The sequence below is a fragment of the Camelus ferus genome, chromosome X, assembly GCF_009834535.1.
Source record: "Camelus ferus isolate YT-003-E chromosome X, BCGSAC_Cfer_1.0, whole genome shotgun sequence".
Taxonomy (NCBI): Eukaryota; Metazoa; Chordata; class Mammalia; order Artiodactyla; family Camelidae; genus Camelus; species Camelus ferus.
This window is the reverse complement of record NC_045732.1, coordinates 19,034,528-19,057,468: the sequence shown is the minus strand read 5'-3', so window position 1 is coordinate 19,057,468 and position 22,941 is coordinate 19,034,528. Positions and strand designations below refer to the sequence as shown.

Sequence of the window (22,941 nt, the reverse complement as noted above, 5' to 3'; positions counted from 1 at the left end):
GTGGCTTAAAATAACCCCACCCTCACTGTCAGCCAACAGAAACAGCTGTGTCAAATCAGCCATGTCAAACAGCTGTGCAAAATGTGCTGCTTTCATTGAATCCGAGTCCCCGAAGGACGGCAACATACTGATAGCCTAGGCAAGTGAGGTGTTATCCCTGAGTTCTTTCTAGAATATGGAAAAATCTGGCTTTAAGAGCTTCAAACACTTCTATCCAAAGCAGTAGGCTTTACTGATTTGTTGGGATTCTTAGGATTCTTGATGACTTAGCTCACACCTCTGATTTCTCTACTTGGAACTGGTTTCTCACTCTAACTTATTAAACAGCCTTGATTGTCACTGCCTCTACTCTGTTTGCCTACACTGAGTCATTCCTGATAGAGCCATGTGGCCTAGAGCCCAGCTCTCCCCCTGGATCTACAGTAAAGAGCTAAGGCCGCATGGCAGCTATTTCTCATCTTATGCAGCAATGGTTCTCAATAAACGGGTGGGGATTTTACCCCTCAGGGAACATTTCACAATATTAGAAGACATTTTCAGTTGTCACAGCTTGGGATGAGTGGGTGGGTGCTAGTGGTATCTGGTGGGTGGAGACCAGGGAATGTTGCTAAACCTCCCCAAATGCACAGGACAAACCCCCACAACAAAGAGTTATCTAGCCCCAAATGTTTACTGTGCCAAGGTTGAGAAGCCTCGATTTAGAGGCATTCTATTGTATTTTAAAAGTCTGGCATTTAAAAGTCTCAGTAGGACCTTGCATCTATGAGAGGCTGGAAAACTATTTGTTAGGTATATGAACCTTCTTGAAAGAACAAATTTCTTTGAATTTGTCATGAAAATAACTAATATTCTAAAATGATAAGTAAAGGCAAATTCTCCAGGAAGGAGAAAGTATACCAGCAGAATTTAAGTTTTTATAAAAATGCAAAAGCTATATTAAGAAGCCAAAGAAGACAGAAATAAGTTTTTATGAGTAATGAACAGCCCAGTCTTATGAAAGAAAGAAAACGTAATGGGAGTTTTGGCTAGAAATGTCAGAGTTAATGAGTTAAGGAGGCACAGTGGCAATGATCTGAGACATACATATATGGTCACCAATACTGGTCACAATTCATCTTTCAGTATTTGATATATTCATGAGGATTTAGGCACTGTCACAAGGCAGTGACACTGTGGAAAAGAATGAACAAACAAGGCAAGCAAAAAATAGGAAGGTGTAAAAGTGTTGAAGATGTGTATAACTATAGATATACTAAAAATCAATATAGTCTTACCGACTATTTTAGGTACTGCTTGCACAGAAATAGCATAGGACTGAAGTCTTTGGGCAATACTTAAGTCAGGATTTGCAACATTAAAACTTTTAGGTTGTCAATCAATTCCCATCATAAAAAACTAAATCTTAAAAAAACCTAAATCTTAAAAAAATTGCTCTAAAATGAATAAATTTGGATTAATAAACTTACTCTTTTATAAGGGAACCACATTTTGATCCACTAGTCATATATGTAATTATTCACTTTGCTTAGCAAAAATGCCATTAAAGGATAAAACTACTTTAGTAAAACAAACGCGAGCTTAAGAAATACTATACTGAGACATACGTACCATTCCCGCTCATGAGTCCTGAGCACTCATTGTTCACTAGCAGCGTGGTAGAGTGGGTGGAGTTACTGTTTGACTGTAAGGAATTTGAAGAGCTGGAGACTCCTTGGTTTACAGTTTGCTTCTTTAAACCATTAGTAGCAGTTTTACTCCAGTCTGCAGCAGAGTAAAATAAGCATTACAGAAACACAGGGCAGGAAAGTTGAAGGTCAGGTGCAGGAGACAGATCACAGTGTAACTCGTTCTACAGCTCCTCTCTCACTTCCAGATCGTACAGAGAATCCCGCACTTCACAAGGCAGTGTGATCAAATGTATTTTCATTTAAGACTGTCTACATTTGTCCTTTAAATGATTGCCTAGTTAAAAGTAACCTATATTCTCTTGGAACTAAAGACCAGGCTAATTTGATTGTGTCTATAAATATCCACTGGATTGGGTAATAATTCGGAGCCAAGGACTGTCTTCACAAGAACACAAATCGACCTGCTATGATGACTAATGGCTTTTAAATCCAGGCAAATGATTGAACTCTAGGTACTGCCATTTTCTGATCTTGTGCAACCAGATCTGTGCAATACTGCAGAGTTTTTATACATGGGTAATATTCATGCAAAAGGAATTTCATTTTTCAAAGAGTACTTCACTTTTCTTATTTTCTTAAAAATGAGCTATTTGGTCTATAATCCAGCAGGGCATACCTGAAAATAACTTCAAAATAACCAAATGTATGCTAAAGCTTATAAAAAAAGACTGGCCCAATAACAAATAAATGATGCAACTGACGATCAGGATCTGTGGAGAACAGGTCAAGTCAAGACTTAAAAAGTTATGAAGGTAAATATTAAAAATAACTTTGGATAAACAGGAGCTCAAAAGGAAATGAATTCTAAAAATTTCACTCTTGCCTCATTCATGAAGCAACTAGGCCATTAATTCTATCGCTCACTAAGTTCCCAGATACGAGTAATTATTTTTTAATTCACTAGGTTTTTTTCCCCTAATGTTCACAATGGATATTTTCTGTTGAGCAGGTTCTGTTCCTTGATTTCCAGATTCGATAGCCCTTCAGCATTAATTGCTATGGATCTTAACTTATACAATCTTTTTCTCAAGATTTAAGAGAAGGAGAAAGAGTAAAGTAAATCTTTACCAGAATTTTCAGCCAGTCGTAACTTTCCACAGCACAGATACCGCCTCCACTGCTTTCTGACATTCTCTTTTGCTACACAGTAGAAGATGAATATGAAAAATCCTATGGTAGGGGAAAAACCATAACACAATGAATTTCAAACTAAGACCTGAATGTTACGAGCTTCCTTTTGCACAAAAGATAAAATCTTTGGCAGCCATAGGCAAAGTGAAATTTTGTAAACTGAAAAACAAAACAGAACAAAACAAAAAAACAAAAACAAAGTCCTGGGAAAGTTTGCTATCTCAAGGCATCCTGGGAGGGGGGCTCTCCCTCTGTGAGATTAAAAAAAGTGCTTATGAAAAGAATGATAACTCCATATTTCCAAAACTAAACTCACCGTCTCACCTCTCACGTCCTGTCTTTGGCCTTTCCTACGTTTGGAAGTTCAAGCCATCCACCCAGGATGCCAGCTCAGACCTAGGCTCTGCCAACTAAAGGATGTCGCTGGCCACCACTCTACAAGGATTGAGTCATTAGCCACTGTAGTCACTGACTTCAACACACCCTGAGAGAAGTTCAGGATGCAGATCAGGAATGAGGCACTCTGTGCTCTGGGAAAACTGGCAGAACAGACCTTCAAATAGACATTTTCAGGAGAAAATTTTATGAATCTATTTTCTTGCATCTTCCCACACTTAGAAAAGCACTAAAATCATTAACTAAGGTATCTGTGCCTCATGACTAGCAGCAACCTTCTACTGAGACGTGAGCCTGCCTGTACCCACTTCTGCAAAATCACACATGTACTGACCTCCCTGCTTAGCTCTCCAGTGCCGTTCCTCAGAGCTGTCTAAGAGGCTGTCTCCCAGACTATAGTCCTCATTAAGTCCCCCAATAAAACTGAAACTCAGTTCTCACACTGTGCATTTTTTAATTTCAGTTGCCAGTTCCTACCACCCCATCCCTCCATAGGTATAATTGATTTCCAAGTTCTGGCAAATGCCATCTCCTCCTTTGTCTCATATCCCTCATTCCTCCTCTCCAGTCCACAGCTATGTTCCTTCCCCGGGCCTTCCCTCATCCTCCCAGACCTGGGGCACTGCAGCCATGTCCTTGTCTGCCTTCTAGCCTCCTTCTAACCTGTTCAAGGAAATTCTCCACTGGCATTCTCAAAGGGGCCCTAGGCTCTGGCTCCCCCCACCGCATGCAGGCACAGGGACCCCCACCCAGCCCCATCGCTACCACTCCCCAAGGCTTTTAAAGCAAATAAATATTAGCTGAATGAGTGGATGAATTCTGAGTTCTCTTTCTCTCCAATCCTCAATCTACCTACTTTAAAACCTTCATTTTAAAGTATCAGGTTTGCTTCTGCTAAGGTACACATGCCTACTCTGAAGACTAAAATGTCAGATACTGCACACCTTTGTCCATCTGCCACCCTGGGTGACTACACCTGGTTGCATTAGGGGAGGAACAACATGTTTGAGAGATCAAAATTGGGGTACCCAAGGCCCAAATCAGAACCTGTTCACATCTCTCTTTTCATCAATCCAACAGCCTTGTGAATCAGGCATTTGTTCCCTTTTATAAATGAAACAATACAATCCTTCTGTGAAGGAAAAGCCGGGCTGGTCTAACAAGATAACTCACAAGTCTAGGAATGTGAAGGAGAGGCTGGGCTGGTCTAACAAGATAACTCACAAATCTAAGTATTGGAATACTGATCTGAGTTCTGCTAGACTAACTTGTAAATCTAGGTTAATTAGTGTTGGTTTGCTGTCCATGTTTTCTGATAGCCAGCTGGGTTTTCAAAGATACATATCTGGCTTTGGAATGTTGGTTTGCTGCCTCCCCGCCTCCACTTTTGTGATGACAATGCTGCTAAAGCTGTTCCATGCCTATTGGCCGAATACCCCAAGCTTGTACTTTACCCTGTAAAACCTCATGCGCACGTCTTGGAGGTGCTCAGAGCTTTGGAGCAGAAGCCCCTCTGAGCCTGCCGGCGTAATACATCTGAGTACTCCAACCCTCCGAGTGGTGCTTGTTTCTTGGCTGGCCTGTCATTTCTGTAACACTTCTATTCATTCATATTCTAATGAGAAGACATTCCGGGGAAATGAGAAAGAGGCAGGTTCAGTTTCCACCTGAAATATGTGAGGGTGAGTATCTTGCTTTCATGTTTATGATTAGTGTGATTTGGGCATACTTTTTTTCTCTTTAAGTGTCTCTTACTTTTAGCATGCCATTGTTGGCAAATAAAACTTTTCTATCTAATATTACGTAGTGCAACATGGGTCTACCAATTCAGGAACTGGTACATTGTAGTGTTGTAATGTTGTAAAACTGTTGTAAAACTAAACAGTATGTAAAATCAACAAGCATATTAACTGGCTTCCTCCAAATAAAATAAGAACCGGTAGCCAAGTTAGGCATTTGAATTCAATCTCAGGTTGGGATTTCTTTGAAAACCAGCAAGATGAACTACTGCCTGATAGAACTACAAAAGGATGCTATGGGAGGTGAAAGCCACCAGGAGAAGGTGAAAACAAGTGGATGAGAATGCAGTTAAAAGGCATCCCAACAGAGGATCTGGAATAAAAGGAAACCAAGGGACCTGGATTATTGTTATTGTATACTGTAATAAACCTATTAGCCGGCTTGACTCTTAATGCCAAAGTGCTTCCATTTAAAATTAATCACAGCTGACAACTCTTTTATAATGCTGATCCAAAAGAATTAGTTATTCGCTTTCCTAAGGAATACAACTGAAGAGGATTCCCCTCTTCCGAAATGACCACAGCTGGGCTTCATTAACAAACGGGAAGCTCCAAGGGTGGGCGAGGGCCACACACAGCACCTGCCCTTCCCGCTGCATGTCCCAGCAGAGCAACTGCACAGGATTCACCACTGGGCCAGGCTACTGCCACTTGGGCCTGGCCACTGACTTCACGTTTATCACTGTCTTCAGTCAAACACAGACCTTGGAGGTCAGAGTGGTGAGACCTCACAGGGACATTTATGGTACTTGCACATTCCTGTATGCATGTTCTACTGCAGTAACAAAGTTAAAGACAAAAAAAAAAAAAAAAAAAAAGTGAGGAACCAAGTGAAGGAAGAGTGACTGGCTCTCTAAGAAAGAGTTTCTGGTGGGTTCCCCTCAATATGTTCCCTCCAAGGAGGTAGTGATGGATAAGGAGGAAAAAAGGACCACTTGAATTTACTGAATTTAGCCACTCTTCCAAGGATCTCAGAACACCCTTTGTCAAAGAAAAATCTGTTTTTCAACAAATGTATCTTAAGCTACTAAATAAGCCACTTTGCACATACTCTAACTTTTAGAAGCAATATTTTTAAGTTTGACTGGGTCATCCAGTGTGTATTTAGTGCTGTAGAGCTTACCTTGTAAGGTGTTAAAGATGGCAAAGAGATACATGAAGGTGACGTTAACTGGTCCCCAGGCAAAGAAGGCAAAGCCCCAAGTAATTCCCAGTAAAAATGTAAGGCCGGCAACGCTCCTGAGGTCTTGAATACTGGTTTTTCGCTGGGCTCCCAATTGCTTCTTCTTTTTAATTCGACAGAGCTGAACCAGGACCACAATGAACATGCTGACGTTCAGCAAAAATATCACAGAGAAATATCCCACGACTGTAATATAGAATATAGCATTGCTGTTGATCCAGCAACTGGAATTTGGGGGGAAAAACAGGGGAAAACACATTACAATGCAGAAATATGGTTCAAAATGATAATAGTGAATCTCTATCTTACTGAAACATCTGCCTACAAGTACAAAAGAAAAAAAAGATAAAACCTCTGATCTCCGACACCATTAATAGCTCTAGGGGAAAAACTCTAAGAGAGTTTATTTTAGGACATTTAGTGATTGAAAGTATTTAAAAAATATTCTTTGAAAACTTTAAGGGATTTAATCCCCTTTAGATCCTAGTAACTCTATTTTGTGAGTCTTTACTAATACAGTGTAGCTGGTATTTCATTTTTATCACAAGCTTATAAAACTATTTTCAAAGTGCTTCCTCCTAATTTTTTTTTTTAATACTTGAGTAGCAGCATGGCTTCTCCAACTAGCTTATCTCATTACATATATAACTGCAAAGTCTGCTGTAAATGTTACTGGATTTTATCAGGATGAGAGCCAGAGTCAATATGCTGATTAGATCTTCCATTTTCTTGAAGAATTTCGTTCTCCAGTTCACTTATTCCACAGGGGGCTTTGTACTCACAAGTCATCAGGCGAGCCATTGGGGAATTTCCCATAGGATCCAAGCCCGTAGTTGTCTGGAGATATAATCAGGACGATGGTCACAACCACAGCTGGTACCCCTGGAAGATGGGAAACATTGTTCACACATAGTTCTAATAAGCAAAGGTGGTGAGGAGAAGGAATAGAGATCATGTTCTATTTTCTTCTGAAACAGCAGAGACTGGTGAGCTGTTCACCAAACCTGTTCTCTTCCTCCTTAGCACATAGCTGGACATCTCCCAGCCTTTCTTTACAGCTCGGTGTACCTGACCACCTGACTAGGTCTTGGCCAGTGGGATATGGACAGAAGTGATTTGCTCCAGCACTTGGCCTATCCCATAAAAACCTCTTGTGAGACTGATTTTCCACTCTTTTCTCCCAAATTCAGGGTGATCTTGGAAGTGCTGTCTTGAGGCACAGTCTCCAGCAGTTTGGATCCTGAGTAACCGCAAGACCAGAGACCTCCCCCGCCCCACCTCCTGCTGATAGGACTGCACATGTGTGAGAAATTATCTTCTTCTCCAAACTCTTTTGCGGTTTGTCTGCTATAGCAGCTAGTGTTACTCTTAACTTTTACACATCTGGAATGTAATTTTAAGGGTCAGGTGGCAGACAAAATGAAGGACTCCAAAATGTAAACCAAATAGTCAACATATTAGGGTTCCCAGTAACTTCTGGAAAATCTTTCATTATGAACCCCAAAGTCCTCAACTGATTATCTAGAATCTGTTGATGGACCGAGAAGCCTGACCTGGTTGATTTGGGGTGCTGCACTTCGGCTAAGAGGAAGCACAATCAATAGGCTCCTCCCAGGCTGGGAAGGGGTCCTTCTCACCCCTCCACCCCATCACCCGCCTCCCCATGCCAACACCTCCTCCTCTGTGCACACAGACCGGCCTGAAACCCAATCTCGAGGCTCTGGTAAATAAAAAACAATTCCTTCTCACAGACAGGTTGGGGTACCTGGTACAATCTAACATAATATTTCATTTAATGCTTTTACGTTTGTACCTCACGGAGACACTGACACATGGTGACTTCCTGAGACACCTTCCTAAAAATAAAATACTGGGGATATGGAGCTTATCCTTGACAAGGAAATCTGACTTTCAGGATTCTACAAATAAGAGAGAATCCATGCCCAAGATCAGAAACAGTGACTTATTTTTATGGGAAGAAGTGACTTATTTTTCTGGAAAGGTACTGTTTTGTTACTCTTCACAAAGATACAATGACAGGCAGGATGACAAGGGAGGTAAAGGATCTGCAGCCCTATTGTGTAGGGAATATCCGAAGGAATATTTAGCCTGAAGAAGAGGAGGGAGTCTGGGAGGGATGGCAGCTGTAACACAGTGGAAGGGATACGCATGAGAAATCAGAAAGCCAGGCTCGGCTGTTCTTGAGCTGTGGGAATTGGGGTAAATCGTGACATCACTTTGAGCCAGGTTCTTCACCTGGCATTAACAATAACTGCCTTGCTGACTTCACTGGCTTGTCTTTTATGAGGTTATTTGTGTGAAAATATGTTGAGAAATAGGGCATTATATATAATCTGATATGTTACTTGTAGATTATCTAAAGGACTTTGGCAGAAAAGGTGTCAGCTGATTATTTTTTTGCCCGAGAGAGCAAAACTGAGACTGCTGGTTAGGGTAAGTGCCACCAGAGAGGCAAGTGAACTTAATGGACAAGCAGAACGCTAGAGCTTTAGAAAATGGTCATTGGCTGCCATGTAAGGTATTAAAGACAAGACAACAGGCCCAAAATGGAGTCGCCTATGCCAGTCACAGGTCATCAAAATGAGACTTAACTCCAGTACAGCTTCGACTTTCTTAGAAATGAAATCTTAAACCAGTCAATCAGAAATTGCCTTATCAGCACTAGTTAGGTGATCTGCCTGACAGACCGCTGCCATCCCCTGAAGGAAAGTAACCTTACAATAACTAACCTGCTGTTTTGCCCAGAATGACTTCCTTGTTCCTGCTTCCTTCTGCCTATAAAAAAAATCTTTCATTATGTACAGCTCCTCGGAGCTCCTTTCTATCTGCTACATGGGATGCTGCCTGATTCGTGAATTGGTAACTAAAGTCAGTAAGACCATTAAAATTTACTCAACTGAATTTTGTTCTTTAATGAAGGTAATGAGCTCCCCAATAATAGAAGTATTCGAGCAGAGGTTAAATTATCTTTAGTCAAGGATAAGTCAAGTCCAGGAGGCTCCTACTTTTGGTGGGAAGTTGAATGAAGAAACCATCATGATCTTGAGGGCATCTAAGACTTTGGGACCCACCACCAACAGGCGGCATGATCTGAAATACCATGCTGGTGTGGTGATAAAGTTAAATGAGATTTTATCTGCACATTCTTTCACTCTGCCCTTCCGAGTGGACTGCCATGCACATGTGTGATGTCTGGGAGGCACAGAGCAGAGTGAGGCTAGCTGGGAGTTTGGGGATTGAAAGTCTGGCCTCATCATCACCAAGCTGATGTTCTCAATTGATTGAGCACCCTCTGTGTGCCAGCCCCAGTTCTAGTTGCTGGAGATACCAAGTGAATTCATAGCCCTAACCTCGAAGAGTGTTGTGTTCACAACCAATCCAGGATAAGTATATATACAGGTGTTCTAGAGAGAGACTTGACAAGGAGGCTCTTTGGGCAATGAAACTTAAAGAGGAGAATAAGGCTGTTTTAGAAACCTGCGAAGGGTGACCTGCTTCATCATTGTCTCTATCTGATTTAAAAAAATCAAAACCCTGGAGAAAAAGCAGAGAAAGCCCAGGCAATGTGCAAGCAAAAATTATACATACCCCAACCAACAATGCAGAATTTAAGGATGTATTTTCGGATGTAGGTATTAAACACTTTGACAAGAGCCAGGTACATATGGAATGCTTCCAGGCCCATCCATGTGAATGAGACCAAGAGAAAATAATGCAGAAATACAGCCACTGAGATGCAGAGGCCTCTTATGTCATACAAAGCAATCCACGAGTCCAAGAGGAACACCAGGTTCAGCAGGAGCAGAGCTGCACACAGCTGGATGAGGATTTTGGAAGGGTAATCCCTCCGAATCTTCCTAAAAGGAAAGGACAAGAAAAGAATTAGCATCACAACCTACTAACGTTTATGTGAGTATATCTGAGTTCTAAGCAATTTATTTTTATTCTTTGGTAAATATCAATATGTATAAATTTCCTCTCTTTGAGCGTGTCTGTGTGTGTGTGCACATTAAAACCAACAATAACAACAAAGGAAAAATCTAAAGAGAATCACCTGTGATAACCATATGGAAAATTCGTGTTTATATTTCTATGGAACCTTTTACACGCTGACTGCTAACCCATCCTTTCAAATAGTTTGCAGTGAAAGCTACTGAGCACCTACCCCCATTTCTCCCAAACTACTTCTAGAAGCATTGCTGCTGCTTCTCATATAATAGGCTCCTATATTCAGATCTTCAAAACATAGCCAGATTCTCTTGTTATCTTATGTTAGTAGTTAAAATGAGATCATGGAAAGAAGAGTTCAAACTATAGCTAAATGAGACAGGCATAGGAAAGTACAGCGAACTGCTGACATGTACATGTTTATGTGTGTGAAATTAGATCTGGTGAAATCATTCTGAGTAATGGCTGGCCTTATAGTAATTTAGTCTCATTAATCATATTTCCAGAGGTCTACTAGAAGATCTGTAGTCACAGCTGGATCCTAAGGGCATTAAAAGTAAATTTGTGCATTTCCTGATCAGTGTCCAAAATCTAAATCCCAGAACTTACATGTTAATGCAGTAAAAGTACCTTTATTTCCTTCTTTTCCAACAGAATTTATTGGAATTACCCCCCAAAATGACCAAAGAGACCCTCTGGTAAGCCAAGAAGGAGATGCTGTTATTTGGAATGTCAGTCTGGCTTTGACCTACAAAGCTACATTCACTGAGTATTGATATTTTTCAGTGAGGCTTGATACCCTTTACTTTTATTCATCCCCACATCTGTTAATGTATTTAATCTTTTGTGTTTGCTCGGTATAATTTAGAAACTTAATATAGTAAACATAGCTCTTATGCTGTACATGGAGCTATGGTCTATTTCACATTGTAAGCTCTTGGATTTCAGGGTCTGCATCCATCTTTCATTTCTTACTTAATGTCGACTAGGTACCAGGCATCATTTTAGGGTACAAAGATGGTTAAGACACAACCCCTGCCTTCAGTGAGTGCACACTCATGGAAGGAAGGGAGTATATAAACCAAAAAGTCCCTTGAAGTTTTACATATAGTTGGCCCCACTAGATGGGTGGACAGGATAAGCTAGGTCAAGGAACATGCTCACTTAATACATTTTGGCAATGGAGGTGAGCACTATGTCATATAATCCAAGTTTCCAGTTGTGGATACTCACTCAAAGGCTATGTAGGTTACAAGAGTAACTGACAGAAAAATTGATGAAAGCCCACAACCAATATATGTGATAAATGTCAGAGCCATTATCTGAGCAGGTGGCAAGGATGTTCGAGACAGGTCCTGGAAAATAAAATATTGCTTTCAAGACCAAATATTTTAAAATAAATAACAGAGTCATAATTTACACTTATTGAGTGTTCTAAGTGCCCATCCATAGTTCATTCAACAAACCTACAAGGTAGGCACAATTATTATCATCATGTAAAGATAATAAAACTGGGGCCCAGAGAGGTTAAGTAATTTGTCTAGGGTCACAAAGCTACTAAGAGGAGGAGCCAGGATCCAAATTCAGGTCTGGCTTACTCCAAATTGCATGTACTTGATCCCTGCATTACAGTGCACTGGAAAAGCACTGGGCTAGAAGCGCAAAGACTTGAATTTGGCTTCTGGCTCCTATATTTCTTAGTTCTATGACTGTGGACAATTACCTAATAAATGAGTCTTAATTCTGACTTCATTAGAGTGACAATAACAACACCCCATTCTACCCATCTTGCATGATTGTTGGGGACATTAAATACGATAATTTATGTCAAAGTGTTTTATAAAAATTTTAAAGTGCACTGCAAACTGAACAATTTTTATTACCCATTTTAATCTGCATTCCCTAGTCCTCCTACAGCTACTTAAAAGAGAAAAACTTAAATGTGAAAATAGAATGAGGAAAAATACTTCCATGTTGAAGTATTTTCCTTTAAGTACATTTGCTTATTAGAAATTTCATTGGTCTATAACTTTGCCACAATATCATGAAATCTGCAGATTTATCAAAGTCATCCATCAGATTAGACCTCATGGTATGATTCCTAGCTACCCCTGAGACCCAGAATCTAAGCCACGTAGAGTAGGGCTATTACCAGTAGGACACCGAAGCTTGTAAGGTGACTGCAGGTACAGGTGGTTTCATTCAGCCTCCTGTCTTTGACAGAGCAGCCGTCAGATGACCAGCCTCCTCTGCCACCTGTTGGCATTGGGAAGAGTGTCTGTTCCATCAGCAAGGCCACTGAACCAAAGACTGCTCCTTGCTTCCCCTCCTCTACCCACTTAAACTTTGAAAAAGGTATGACTGGAACCTACCGTTTATGCCCAGGTCCCAAAATACACATCTCACTGTTAAGTCATCCTGCAGTAGAAAGATAAATTATAAGTAATTAATTTACTGAACTGAAAAAATTGAAAAGCAATTAGGAAAAAAACGGTATTTTTTATTTCAGAATCTCATTCTTGATTTTAGGAGAGTTCTTATTTTATATTGGTCTCTAGAAGCAAGTCTCATGTAAGTCAGCACTTCTTAAAACTCAACAATTGTGCATGCATAGAAATCACCTTGAAGCCTTGTTAAAAGGCACATTCTGATTCCCTGGATCTAGGGTGGGGCCTGAGAGTCTGCATTTCTAGCAAGCTCCCAGGTGATGCTGACGCTGCAGGTCTACAGACCACACTTTGAGTAGAGAGGTCACAGATGATGCTTAGTGTGATCTGAACTGAAAAGCTTTCTCTTTGGAGGTGAGAATCAGACCTGCAGCCACTGATCTGAATGCACTGAAATTTGGCATTTTGGCTTTTTTTTTGAAATTTTGAAATTTGGCTTGCTTTTTACACTGCTCCTTCTTGGAAAGTAGGAGGTCAGTTATCAGGCATGCCAAAACCCAACAGAGTGACTATGTGATTCGAGTCTTACACACTGCCCTAACCAAGTCTAATGCTCTGCTGGATCTACTTTTTCAGGCCACGTCTTACAGGCATAGTTTGCGTGAGGTGCTTCTGGTCAATGGACAGACCAGACAGGCCCCACCCACCTGGCTTGGGCTGATGTGCTTTAATGTGACTGTCACGTTTCTTGTCAAGTTCTTAACGGTCAGGTTCGCAACACTTGAGGATATAACATAGCTGATCAGAGAGAGGTTCTCCAAGGCAGGGTCCTAGAACACCAAAGAGTCAACAAGATGACAAGGGAAAATGAAATGTTATCAGAGAATTTTAGAGCTAGAAGAGACCCTAAGGACTATTTAGTCCACGTTGCTTATTTTACTAGCTAGGTCTGAAATTCAGGGGCAGGGAGTAAAGTGACTTTCCCAAGGGCCATAATTAGAAGTAGAGCTTGTTCCACTATACAATGCTCTAAATACTGAGTTAAATTTCATAGACTGACACAATGAAATCCTCATGAATCTGAAAGGGAACATAACATTCAGCCATTTAAGCTGTGTGTTCTTGAGCAAGTTACTTAACCTCTCTGTGCCTCCACGGCATCATCTATAAAATGGAGATAATGGTTTAGTAGTTCCTTCCTCACAGAGTTGTTGAGAGGATTAGAGTTAACATTTCTAAGTGCTTATGCTAGTGCGTGACAATTGATAAATGCAATGGAAGTGTTGGTTATCGTTATTTACCATCCCCAGCATCATCAGGTCCTGTTTAAAAATAAACTGCAGCTTTTCAGCAGTTCATTTGACTTACAGTAGGCTTAAGAATAAGTGAGAATTAAAAGAAACAAGACTCCCCCAATTCCCCCAAAAACCCTAAACCAAAAGCAATTAGATGCAGTTTTACCTGAAACAGGGCAGGTGTTTCAAAAAAGTTGAACTGAACTCTGGAAGCTAGCTCCACATCATTAGCTGGCAAATTACTCATGAGTGATGAAGGCAGAGTAATAACGCCAATACTATTGCCAGGAGCCTGAGTTTCCAGAGAAACCTGAAAATCAAACAAAAGATCATAAAAATGTCTGGGGCAAGTATAATGAAGAGACAGAAGACACAACAACTAATTAAGATGGAGGATCCTGTAAGGGCATTACTTATGGTGTCTCTATGTCACATTGGTTCTTATTTCTCTGATTGCTATGAAATTAGAGGATGTGTAATAAGGAGATGAGGCCTCAGAGCAGGAAAGAAAACATTTTAAGGATAAATGATACACAGAAACACTCAGAAACAGCAGGATATTATATGTCAATTACAGCTCAATGAAACTGGGGGAAAAAAGAAGAAAGTTCAAGACAACTGCAGCAGACACACCAACCTGGTGACCTGCTAGGGCAAAGTCATCATAGAACCACATGCACTAAACTTGCAAAGGGAAGACTATAAAAATTAAGTTAAAAGCAAGACTTGGTTTTACTTGGGTGTTTCCAGCCCCCAATCCCTCTAATACATGGGTAGAAAACCCTAGAAGCAGGATTGATATTCAGCACCACTATTCACACCAGTGTAGTCATGACATTTGTTAAAATACTGAAATGGACTGATAAGTAGCTGGTGTCCTTGCTCTCTCCCAACTGCCTAGAACCTGCTGGGCACCTCTCCCACTTTGCCCCCGCCCACCACTAAACTTCCACAATCCAGCTGCTAAAGGGTTAATACTGAGCACAACAAGGACCTCTGAGATCCTGCTCCGGCCAAGACTAAAGTCCTTTTTTGATTCTGTGGTGCCTCCATTGTTCTAGATGTTAAATATTTTGAATATTACCCCTAAGTATAAGCAGTCATTGCCTCAATCATGAAGCACATGAGGACAATAATCATATACAGAAAAAGGATTTTTCCATAATAAATTAGGATGTACCTGAAGATTTGCAGGGTCTTGGGCAGCAAAGGTAGTTGTGTTGAAATTACTGGCATTCACTCTAATCACGGCCAGAGCCAAAGAAGGGGAGGTCAGACTTATACTCTTGGTTGAAAAATTCAGCTGTAAGCCAATGTCATCCACTACTTTTAGCAATCTGTAGAGAGAAGTGGCGCTTCAAATTCAGCACTCCTACTTTGTCTTTCCCAGTATAAGCAGAATAGAGTAGCAACTTAACAAGTCATTATGAACCTCACACATAGGAGAAAAACACTTGGCTATAGAGGCATCATTTATTATTAGAGGGTCCCCTTTCACGACCACATTAGTTTGCTAAGTCATACCTTTGGGCCAGAGGGGCCAGCAAGGTGGGCGGGGAATGAAGGAGTTTGCTGACTTGGTTTATCATTTGTCCTGCGAGGTTAGGCTCCAAGCTGCCTAAGGACAGAGCCTTCTCCATCCGGAACACTTGGTTCTCAAGATCAGAAACACTGATGCTGCTGGTGTGAACAATTTCTATAACAGAGAGCCAAATCACTTTATGAACATATAATAGAAAAATCACTAATAAAGAAACAGACACTTTGTCCTGTGACCTGGCAAACCCACTCCTACGTATTTGCCCCAGGGAAATGAAAACATGTCTTAAGAGGACATGTTCATAAATGTTTATAGCAGCCTCTTTCATAATAGTCCCAAACTGGAAACAACCCAAATGTCCATCACCTGGAGAATGATTAAACAAACTATGGTCCATCCATACAAGGGGCTATTTATTATTCAGTAATAGAAAGGAATGAACTATATTGATAGATGCAACAACATGGATGGGTCTCCAATAGCCCAATGTATTATGCTAAGTGAAAGAAGCCACACTCAGAAGGCTACATACTATATGATTCTCTTCATATGGCATTTTAGAAAAATTGAAAGCACAGGGAAACAAAACAGATCAGTGGTGGCCAGGGATTAGGGCCAGTAGGTAGGAGTTGACCACAAAGGGACATGACGGAACTTTGGGGATAGTGCAAATATTATTTATCGTGATGGCGGTTACATGACTGTGGGTGTTTATCCAACCTCATAGAATTATAAAAATTTCATTCATCCATAGAACTGGATGAATTTTACTGTACATAAATTATACTTCAAGAAACCTAACTAAAAAATGTAAAAGCACATCAGTGTATTTAGTGTGTATTTGCCATAAGCATAAATATACATGTACTTAATTTATATCATGCATACAGAATTTTATGTGGATAACTAGAAGCTCTTTTGTGAAAAGAGAATAGTATGAAATTAACAGCTGGACTACTGGCTGTAAGCCTAATTTTTAATAGTGTTTTTAACTGGGAAACAATGATGTAAACCTAACAACAAAGAAGTCTCTTAATTCTGCCACCTAACACCCTGTTTCTTATTTTGCACTCCCTTCTAATCTTTAGCCACGTCTTACAACATACTATTATAAACATGGTGTGCAAACTATTGTATTTATTGTTGTGTTATTTTCACTTCACTCAAGACCTGAAAAGAGCCCCAAGTTGCTGTCTGAAACTGAAGTCCTGGGCATAGAAGCACAGATGCGGGAATCTACCTTCCTGGCCTCTCTGTGTAGCCTGTCAGGTTGATTTTCAGGGTCAAAGAGGATAGCTTTAAAAAGTTGGGCACTTTAAGCCTAGGTGAACAAACTTCAATTTTACTTTATTCTTCATCAGCCATTGAACCTTCTCTTGACTAAAGCTCCAATGATTTTATTATTTGGCCTAAAATGTTCATATTTATTTTAAAAAAATATTTAACAGAAAGCAGTACAAATTTGAAGAAATCTCAATTCATTTGGCAGTGGCTCCAGATCTCCTGGGGATGCTCTCACCAGGGCAGAAAAGGTGGGACCACAACCTAAGCTCCAATCTCATGTCACCAAGAACTTGGCTTTGCCTCCCTCCCTCCAAATTCTAGAGGAAGGATTGCTTCTTACACACTAGATTGAAACTTCAGAGAGTATCGAGTTGTCTCTGCTGCTTTCCCTCATCCTTTTATCTTGTTACCCCTAAGCCTACCTGGTGTCCAGGGAGCCTGGTGCAGTCTCCATGACATTCTCACGTACACAAACCTCTGTTCCAAACCCAGTGCAATTAGTGTGATTATTATGAGGAGCTAAATGGCTTATTCCAGATCACACCACCTAGGTCTTCTGAATGTTCCTCCTCATGGCTACCTTGGCTCAGCCCCAGCGCTATCACTCTATGACTGATTTTCCAGAATATCAATTTTTTTTCTTTTGTCTTCTGTCTAAATGGAGTTACTGTGTTTAAGAGTTCAAAAATTTTCTCTTCAGAATGTTGAAAACAGTGACCCGACAACCTTTTGTAGGAGAAAGAAATCTATAAAAGAACTCATCTGGATAAAATGGGATCTGTGTTTGCCTCAGAGCTATTTCTCCACTCTCCTGGTTAAAACAAACTCAGCCATGTCTATGTTCTATGAACGCCTGAAAGAAAGCTCTCAAAATCAAGCAAACATTATAAAATGGCTTAATGTGGTCTCATTACAGACGTCTTGATTGGGCAGGCTGGCAGCTGTATTTCCGGTGGCCAGAATAACAACAAACGTGGGTGCAGTGTGGCTCCTCATATTTACCTGTCTTATCAGGAGGTGTGCTGGTCGTGATGACATTCACAGGGGGAGACGTGGTGGGAAAGGGAAGTGAGGATTTCGCAGGTGGCAGGGTGCGGGAAAGATCAGTTGGGAGCGTAGGGGGAGAGAGAGTTCCAGATTGTGGGGGCATATCAATGGCAGGGCTAGAAGCTATGGGAGCTGAAGGCTGGGGTGAAAGAAGCCGAATCACCCCTGTTGGAGAGTGAGGGCTGTGGGTTACAGGTGGATGAGCTAGAGGCTCAGCAAAAGAGAAGGCACTGGAGATCTGGGGCACAATGGTGGCCTGAGGAGCAGCTGGGATGGAACTGCTGGAAGAAGAAAATGGTGGGCCATGTGGATGACCAGCAAGACACACAACGGGATCCTGTAGGTCACTAGAGGAAAGAATCAGAGAGATGCATGTGAGACACGAATGAGCTACAGAAGCTAACCTCTTCTGGCAACCATCTGACACCACCAAGGTGACATGGCTCCATCAGGGACCTGCCACTGCCTGCCCTCTGTGCACCTGCCACTGGCCTCCTGCCCCTGCTCACTGCCATGACCTCCTCCCTGGGAGAGGAATTCACCAGGAGGGATGCTGTTTTATGAATTCTCAGCTCTGCTTCACTTGTTCACTGCTGCTCCCAGGCTCTATACCTTACCACTTATCACTCAGTTGAGATGATCTTGTGACATTTCCAGGTGCTTCTTGGGGAGGCAGCTGTTAGATGACATGTGCCCCAACTGATGGTGTCCATATACTAGGAGCCTGTCTTTTCTGGGGTTTTTTTAGATTTTACAAAGTTTATTCTCAAAATAAGTGGAGTCACATACCCAGACTGTTTCAAACATACTTAAAATTTTTCTAAAAACTGAACCAAATATCAAAATATCATTTTCCTTTACTATTCAAATCCACATTGACAAAACTAGCTCATCATTTTCAGAACAAGTGATCTGACTTAGAAGCTAAAGCATATGTTTCAAAACTACATCTGCCCATAATAGACTCACTACTCTCATGTCAACTTAGCGTTAACATCTGGTTCAAAGAGGTATGGCGTAAATTGAAAAGCAGCTCTAAATTTACCGATAACAATAAAATGTTCTTCAAATTTTTCTTATAGCTTTCATGACCAAAGTATAGAAGTCTATCAATTGCAATCACAATCTTCTGCATATTGATTGACATTAGAAGAAATGTGTAAAAATCATTATTATTGATCTGTAGAATAGAATTTTTAATTTCAGCAAATTCTCATACTGGTCTTGGTAGATCACAGATAAGCTTTTTTTCCCACGAAACTTCCAAATGAGCTCATTCACATGCATTTGGGGATATTGGCTGGGACAGGTAAGTCATACTGTCATTTTTTTTTTCTGTGACATTGAATTTTGTTTCAAGAAAATCTTGAATGGGAGTTAGCAATAGATACATTTTTCTGAAACTGATGAGCACAGGAATTTGTGTGAATCAATTTGATCCTGCTATAGCCTGCCATAGTACTAACTAGCTCAGAGTAAGTGACCAAGAAATGTTTGCTGAATGAAAAAAATGAATCAAGCTGGGGCCAAAGGGGGTGGTCCCTAGGTCCCCAGCCTGTACATCAGCTATACCCTCAATGTTGCTTTGGCCCAGTGGTTCTCAACCTTGGCTGTGCTTGAGAATTATCCAGAGGACTTTTTTAAAAAATAGATTTCTGTGGCCTTCTCCTTAGGGTGTGACTCAGTTGGTCTTGGGGTGGGGGTGAGGTTCCCAGCCCCATGTATCTTCATAGCATGGAAGCTTGAGAAGAACTCATCCACTGTCTGGCACAAGAGCCACCAGTTTCAGGGTGGGGGAAGGAGCAACCAGAGGCAACAAATGACTCCCCAGGGGAGCCTCTGATGGATCCACTTTTAGATGTTGAATTAGAACACCAATGAGAATGTGTTCTTGGAGCTTCTCTTGGGTTAGAGGAGGGAGGATATCAGGCTGAGGGACCTAAGGAAAGTCATATCCATAAAAAGAAATGCCAGCTGAATCCAGTCTGGGACAGGCACTCGATTGAAGGCCTCTCCCCACAGCCTGAGGTCCAGGAATCAGTGTGGACAAAGAGGTGCCAGACAGAAAGATGATGCGCTGAGAAGCCTTGGCTGGGGCTCCAGCCCTCACTACTCCTCTGGGCAATCCACCTAACTTCTCTGCGACTCTGTTCCCTCAATTTTATAATGTGGCAACATGTCTGGCCAAGTCGTGGCAAAGGTGCTTTACAAAGTGTAAATTAAATTCCCTTTGTATTATCTGGGGGCCTGCAGCAGCCAGATCCCCTGGCATGGGGCTCCCATTCACTGGGCTCATCATGAAGAGGTTGCCCTATATTGCTCTTGTCACTTTTGCTAATCCGAGCTCTCCATCCACTGGGTGAGGTACACAGGGAGTGGCAGAGCGGTGGTGGGCAACACCAGCTATATATACATTAGAAACCTTAGAGCACTGCAGCACCAGTGCCAGGGCTCCCACCCCAAACCAACTGAGCAAGAATCTCTGGGGTGGGTACAGGCATCCGTATTCACTTCAATGTGCTTCTTTGCTGAGGTGTAGCCTATATACAGTAAAGTGTACTTACATTTAGAGCTGGAAGGATTATAAATATTGTAACTGTAGTATGTATACACCTCTATCATCACCACCCAGATCAAAATACAGAGTGTTTTGAGCACTCCAGAAGCCATCAGTTTTAAAAGGGCCCCAGGTGTTTCTAATGTACAGCCAATCTTAAGAACTGATGTATCAGAAAGACACCAGGCCATCATCTAATTCTAACCTAACGGTTCACAAGTTTGCTTGCACCTCAGGATCACCCCACCCAGGAATTTTTAAAAATCCGGAAACCTAGGCTGCACCGCAGACCAGTGACATCACTATCTCTGAGGGTGGGAGGCAGGTATCACTATTTTTAAAACCCCTCAGATAATTCCAACGTGCAGCCAGGTCTGAGAACCACTGCCCTATGGTCTAGACGCCCGCCGCTACTCATAGTGGGGTCCATGGACCAGTAGCATCCGCTTCACCTGCGAGCTTGTTAGAAATGCAGAATCTCAGGTCCTGCCCAGACCTGCTGGATCAGAATTTTAACAAGATCCTCAGTGAGTGACATGCATGTGCACAGTAACCTTCAAGAAGCGCTGATGTGATCCCTTCCTCATTTTACAGAGGAATCTGAGACTTTGCAACGTGAAGAAGCACCTGCTCTCACAGCTGGATACACAGCTAATTTATGATAGCGCTTCAGCCAGACACGAGTTCACATTCTGCCTCCTTTTCTGCGTCCTGCTGCTTCTTCCTAGCAGCTCTCGGAATGGGCAGTCATCAGAGGAAAGTGGGGCTGCCTCAAAAGAACCATGGTCTCCAGACCCGATCCTGACACTTCCAGGACTTCCATCTCCAAGTGGGGCTCAACCCTCCAGCTTAATGGGAGTATCTTAAGCTTAAAACTCAAATATTCTTTACTTTTCATTACAGAAAACATTGCAAATCCTTAACTAAAGTTCTTTAGCTATTCCTAGGGGCCGAATTTTTTCATATATCCCAGATATATGGCCTACACAGGGCGGACAGGCTGCACTTAGCCTTCTGCTCCTGGATGAGAAGCTTCACACTGAAAAATGTATGTCCTTCATTTTCCCCAAATACAATTTTTATCTGATTGTAGAAAAGTACAAAAGATGCTGCCAAGAAAAAAACAAGTAAACAAGAAAATCATCCATAATGCCAGTGGGCAGGCCAATCACTGGGAACTCCCGTGAGCATTTTCATTCATTCACTTCCTGGTTTTTTCCAGGTACATTTTTATATACTTGTTATCACATCATCCATGACCTCTGCTATTTTGAAGCACCCATCTCCCAGCTTCTCTCCACTGAGGCAGAGTTTAAGGCAGTGATTTACAACTTCGGTTGCACATGAGAACCACCTGGAGAGTTTTCAAAACTCTTAATGCCTAGGCAATGACCCAGACTAACTGAACCAGAATCACTGAGGGTGGAGACTGGAAATCAGGATTTTCAAAAAATTTTTAATATGAACTAATTTTAGGCTTACAGAAACATTGCAAAAATAACACAGAGAGTTCCATACACCCCTCACCCAGCTTCCCCCAATGTTAACATCTAACATCTGGAATTTAACCCAAATAGCTATCAAAATTTAGCATATGACAAAGGTGGCATCTCAGATCACTGAGGAAAAGGTGGACTTTTGAATAACTGGTGCCTCGACCACTGTGAAGACATTTGGAAAAAGATTCAATTAGATCCATACCTCCTACCACATAAGAATAAACTCCAAGTGGATCTAATATTAAAAGAAAAAAAGAAAAAAGAAAAGAAAAAGAAACCATACAACTACTAGAAAAGCACAAGGGTGAATTCCTCTATAACCAGGTAGGTGTAGGGAAAGTCTTTCTTTAATAAAGCCTCCAAATCCACAAGCAATAAAAGATTAGTAAATTTAACTACATTAAAAATTTTTAATTTGCATGACAAAAACAAAAACAAAGTCAAAAGTTAACTGACAAACTAGGGGGAAATATCTGCAACATATACCATAGATAAAGGGCTAATATCCACAATATATAAAGAATACTTAAAAATTGATCAAATATCTAGTGGGGAAAAGACATGAACGCACAATTCACAAAAAAGATACAAAAATGACCCCAAATGTACGAAAAAAAAATTCAAACAGTCTTAAGAGAAGTAGAAATCAAAATAACACTAAGATACCATTTCTCATCTAAAATTTTAAAATATGATGACACAGTCAGCTGGTGAGGCTGTGGGGAGTCAGAATATTTTTAGTGCTCACCAGGTGATTCTAATCTGCAGCCAAGATTGCAAATCACTGGTTTAACGCAATGGAAACTTCAAAGAGCAGAAAACCGCATTTTCCCTAAAACTGAAAGCCCTTCTTCGCTATCAAAATTCTACAATTCCTTAGCCAGCAATAGTGATTAAATGCTGTGGTTATTATTATTATTATTTTTAGGAGAAGGGTCACCATGTTTGCTACATACCACTGCAGTTTTTCTAACTGTTCCGGGGAGGAAGGGCAGGGCATCCAGACAGGACAGCAGCACTGTTCTGGAGACAAAAATAAAAGAAAGAAGAAAATGCATGGGCAAGAATGAGAGAAGGAAGAAGCTGAGATCCATCAAGTATTACAGTTCTTACCCTGACAGCACTTTAAAGAGCATTAGTCTAAAACAGTCGATAAAATACATTGG

At 41.1% G+C, this 22,941-nt stretch overlaps 1 protein-coding gene across 6 annotated transcripts in view; it reads right to left on the bottom strand.

Moving 5' to 3' along the window:
- Positions 1 to 22,941, bottom strand: part of ADGRG2 (adhesion G protein-coupled receptor G2) — a 120,910-nt gene that overhangs the window by 3,056 nt on the left and 94,913 nt on the right. For all 6 annotated transcript variants that reach the window (XM_032475046.1, XM_032475050.1, XM_032475047.1 and 3 more), the window contains 14 exons: positions 22,732 to 22,798; positions 17,675 to 18,066; positions 15,373 to 15,544; positions 15,029 to 15,185; positions 14,015 to 14,158; positions 13,261 to 13,383; positions 12,539 to 12,584; positions 12,319 to 12,422; positions 11,400 to 11,521; positions 9,807 to 10,075; positions 6,980 to 7,079; positions 6,138 to 6,421; positions 2,757 to 2,858; positions 1,609 to 1,761 (listed from right to left, as the gene is read on the bottom strand). In XM_032475046.1, coding sequence (XP_032330937.1) covers positions 1,609 to 1,761; positions 2,757 to 2,858; positions 6,138 to 6,421; positions 6,980 to 7,079; positions 9,807 to 10,075; positions 11,400 to 11,521; positions 12,319 to 12,422; positions 12,539 to 12,584; positions 13,261 to 13,383; positions 14,015 to 14,158; positions 15,029 to 15,185; positions 15,373 to 15,544; positions 17,675 to 18,066; positions 22,732 to 22,798 — 2,235 coding nt within the window. The remainder of the gene's footprint in view (positions 1 to 1,608; positions 1,762 to 2,756; positions 2,859 to 6,137; positions 6,422 to 6,979; positions 7,080 to 9,806; positions 10,076 to 11,399; positions 11,522 to 12,318; positions 12,423 to 12,538; positions 12,585 to 13,260; positions 13,384 to 14,014; positions 14,159 to 15,028; positions 15,186 to 15,372; positions 15,545 to 17,674; positions 18,067 to 22,731; positions 22,799 to 22,941) is intronic.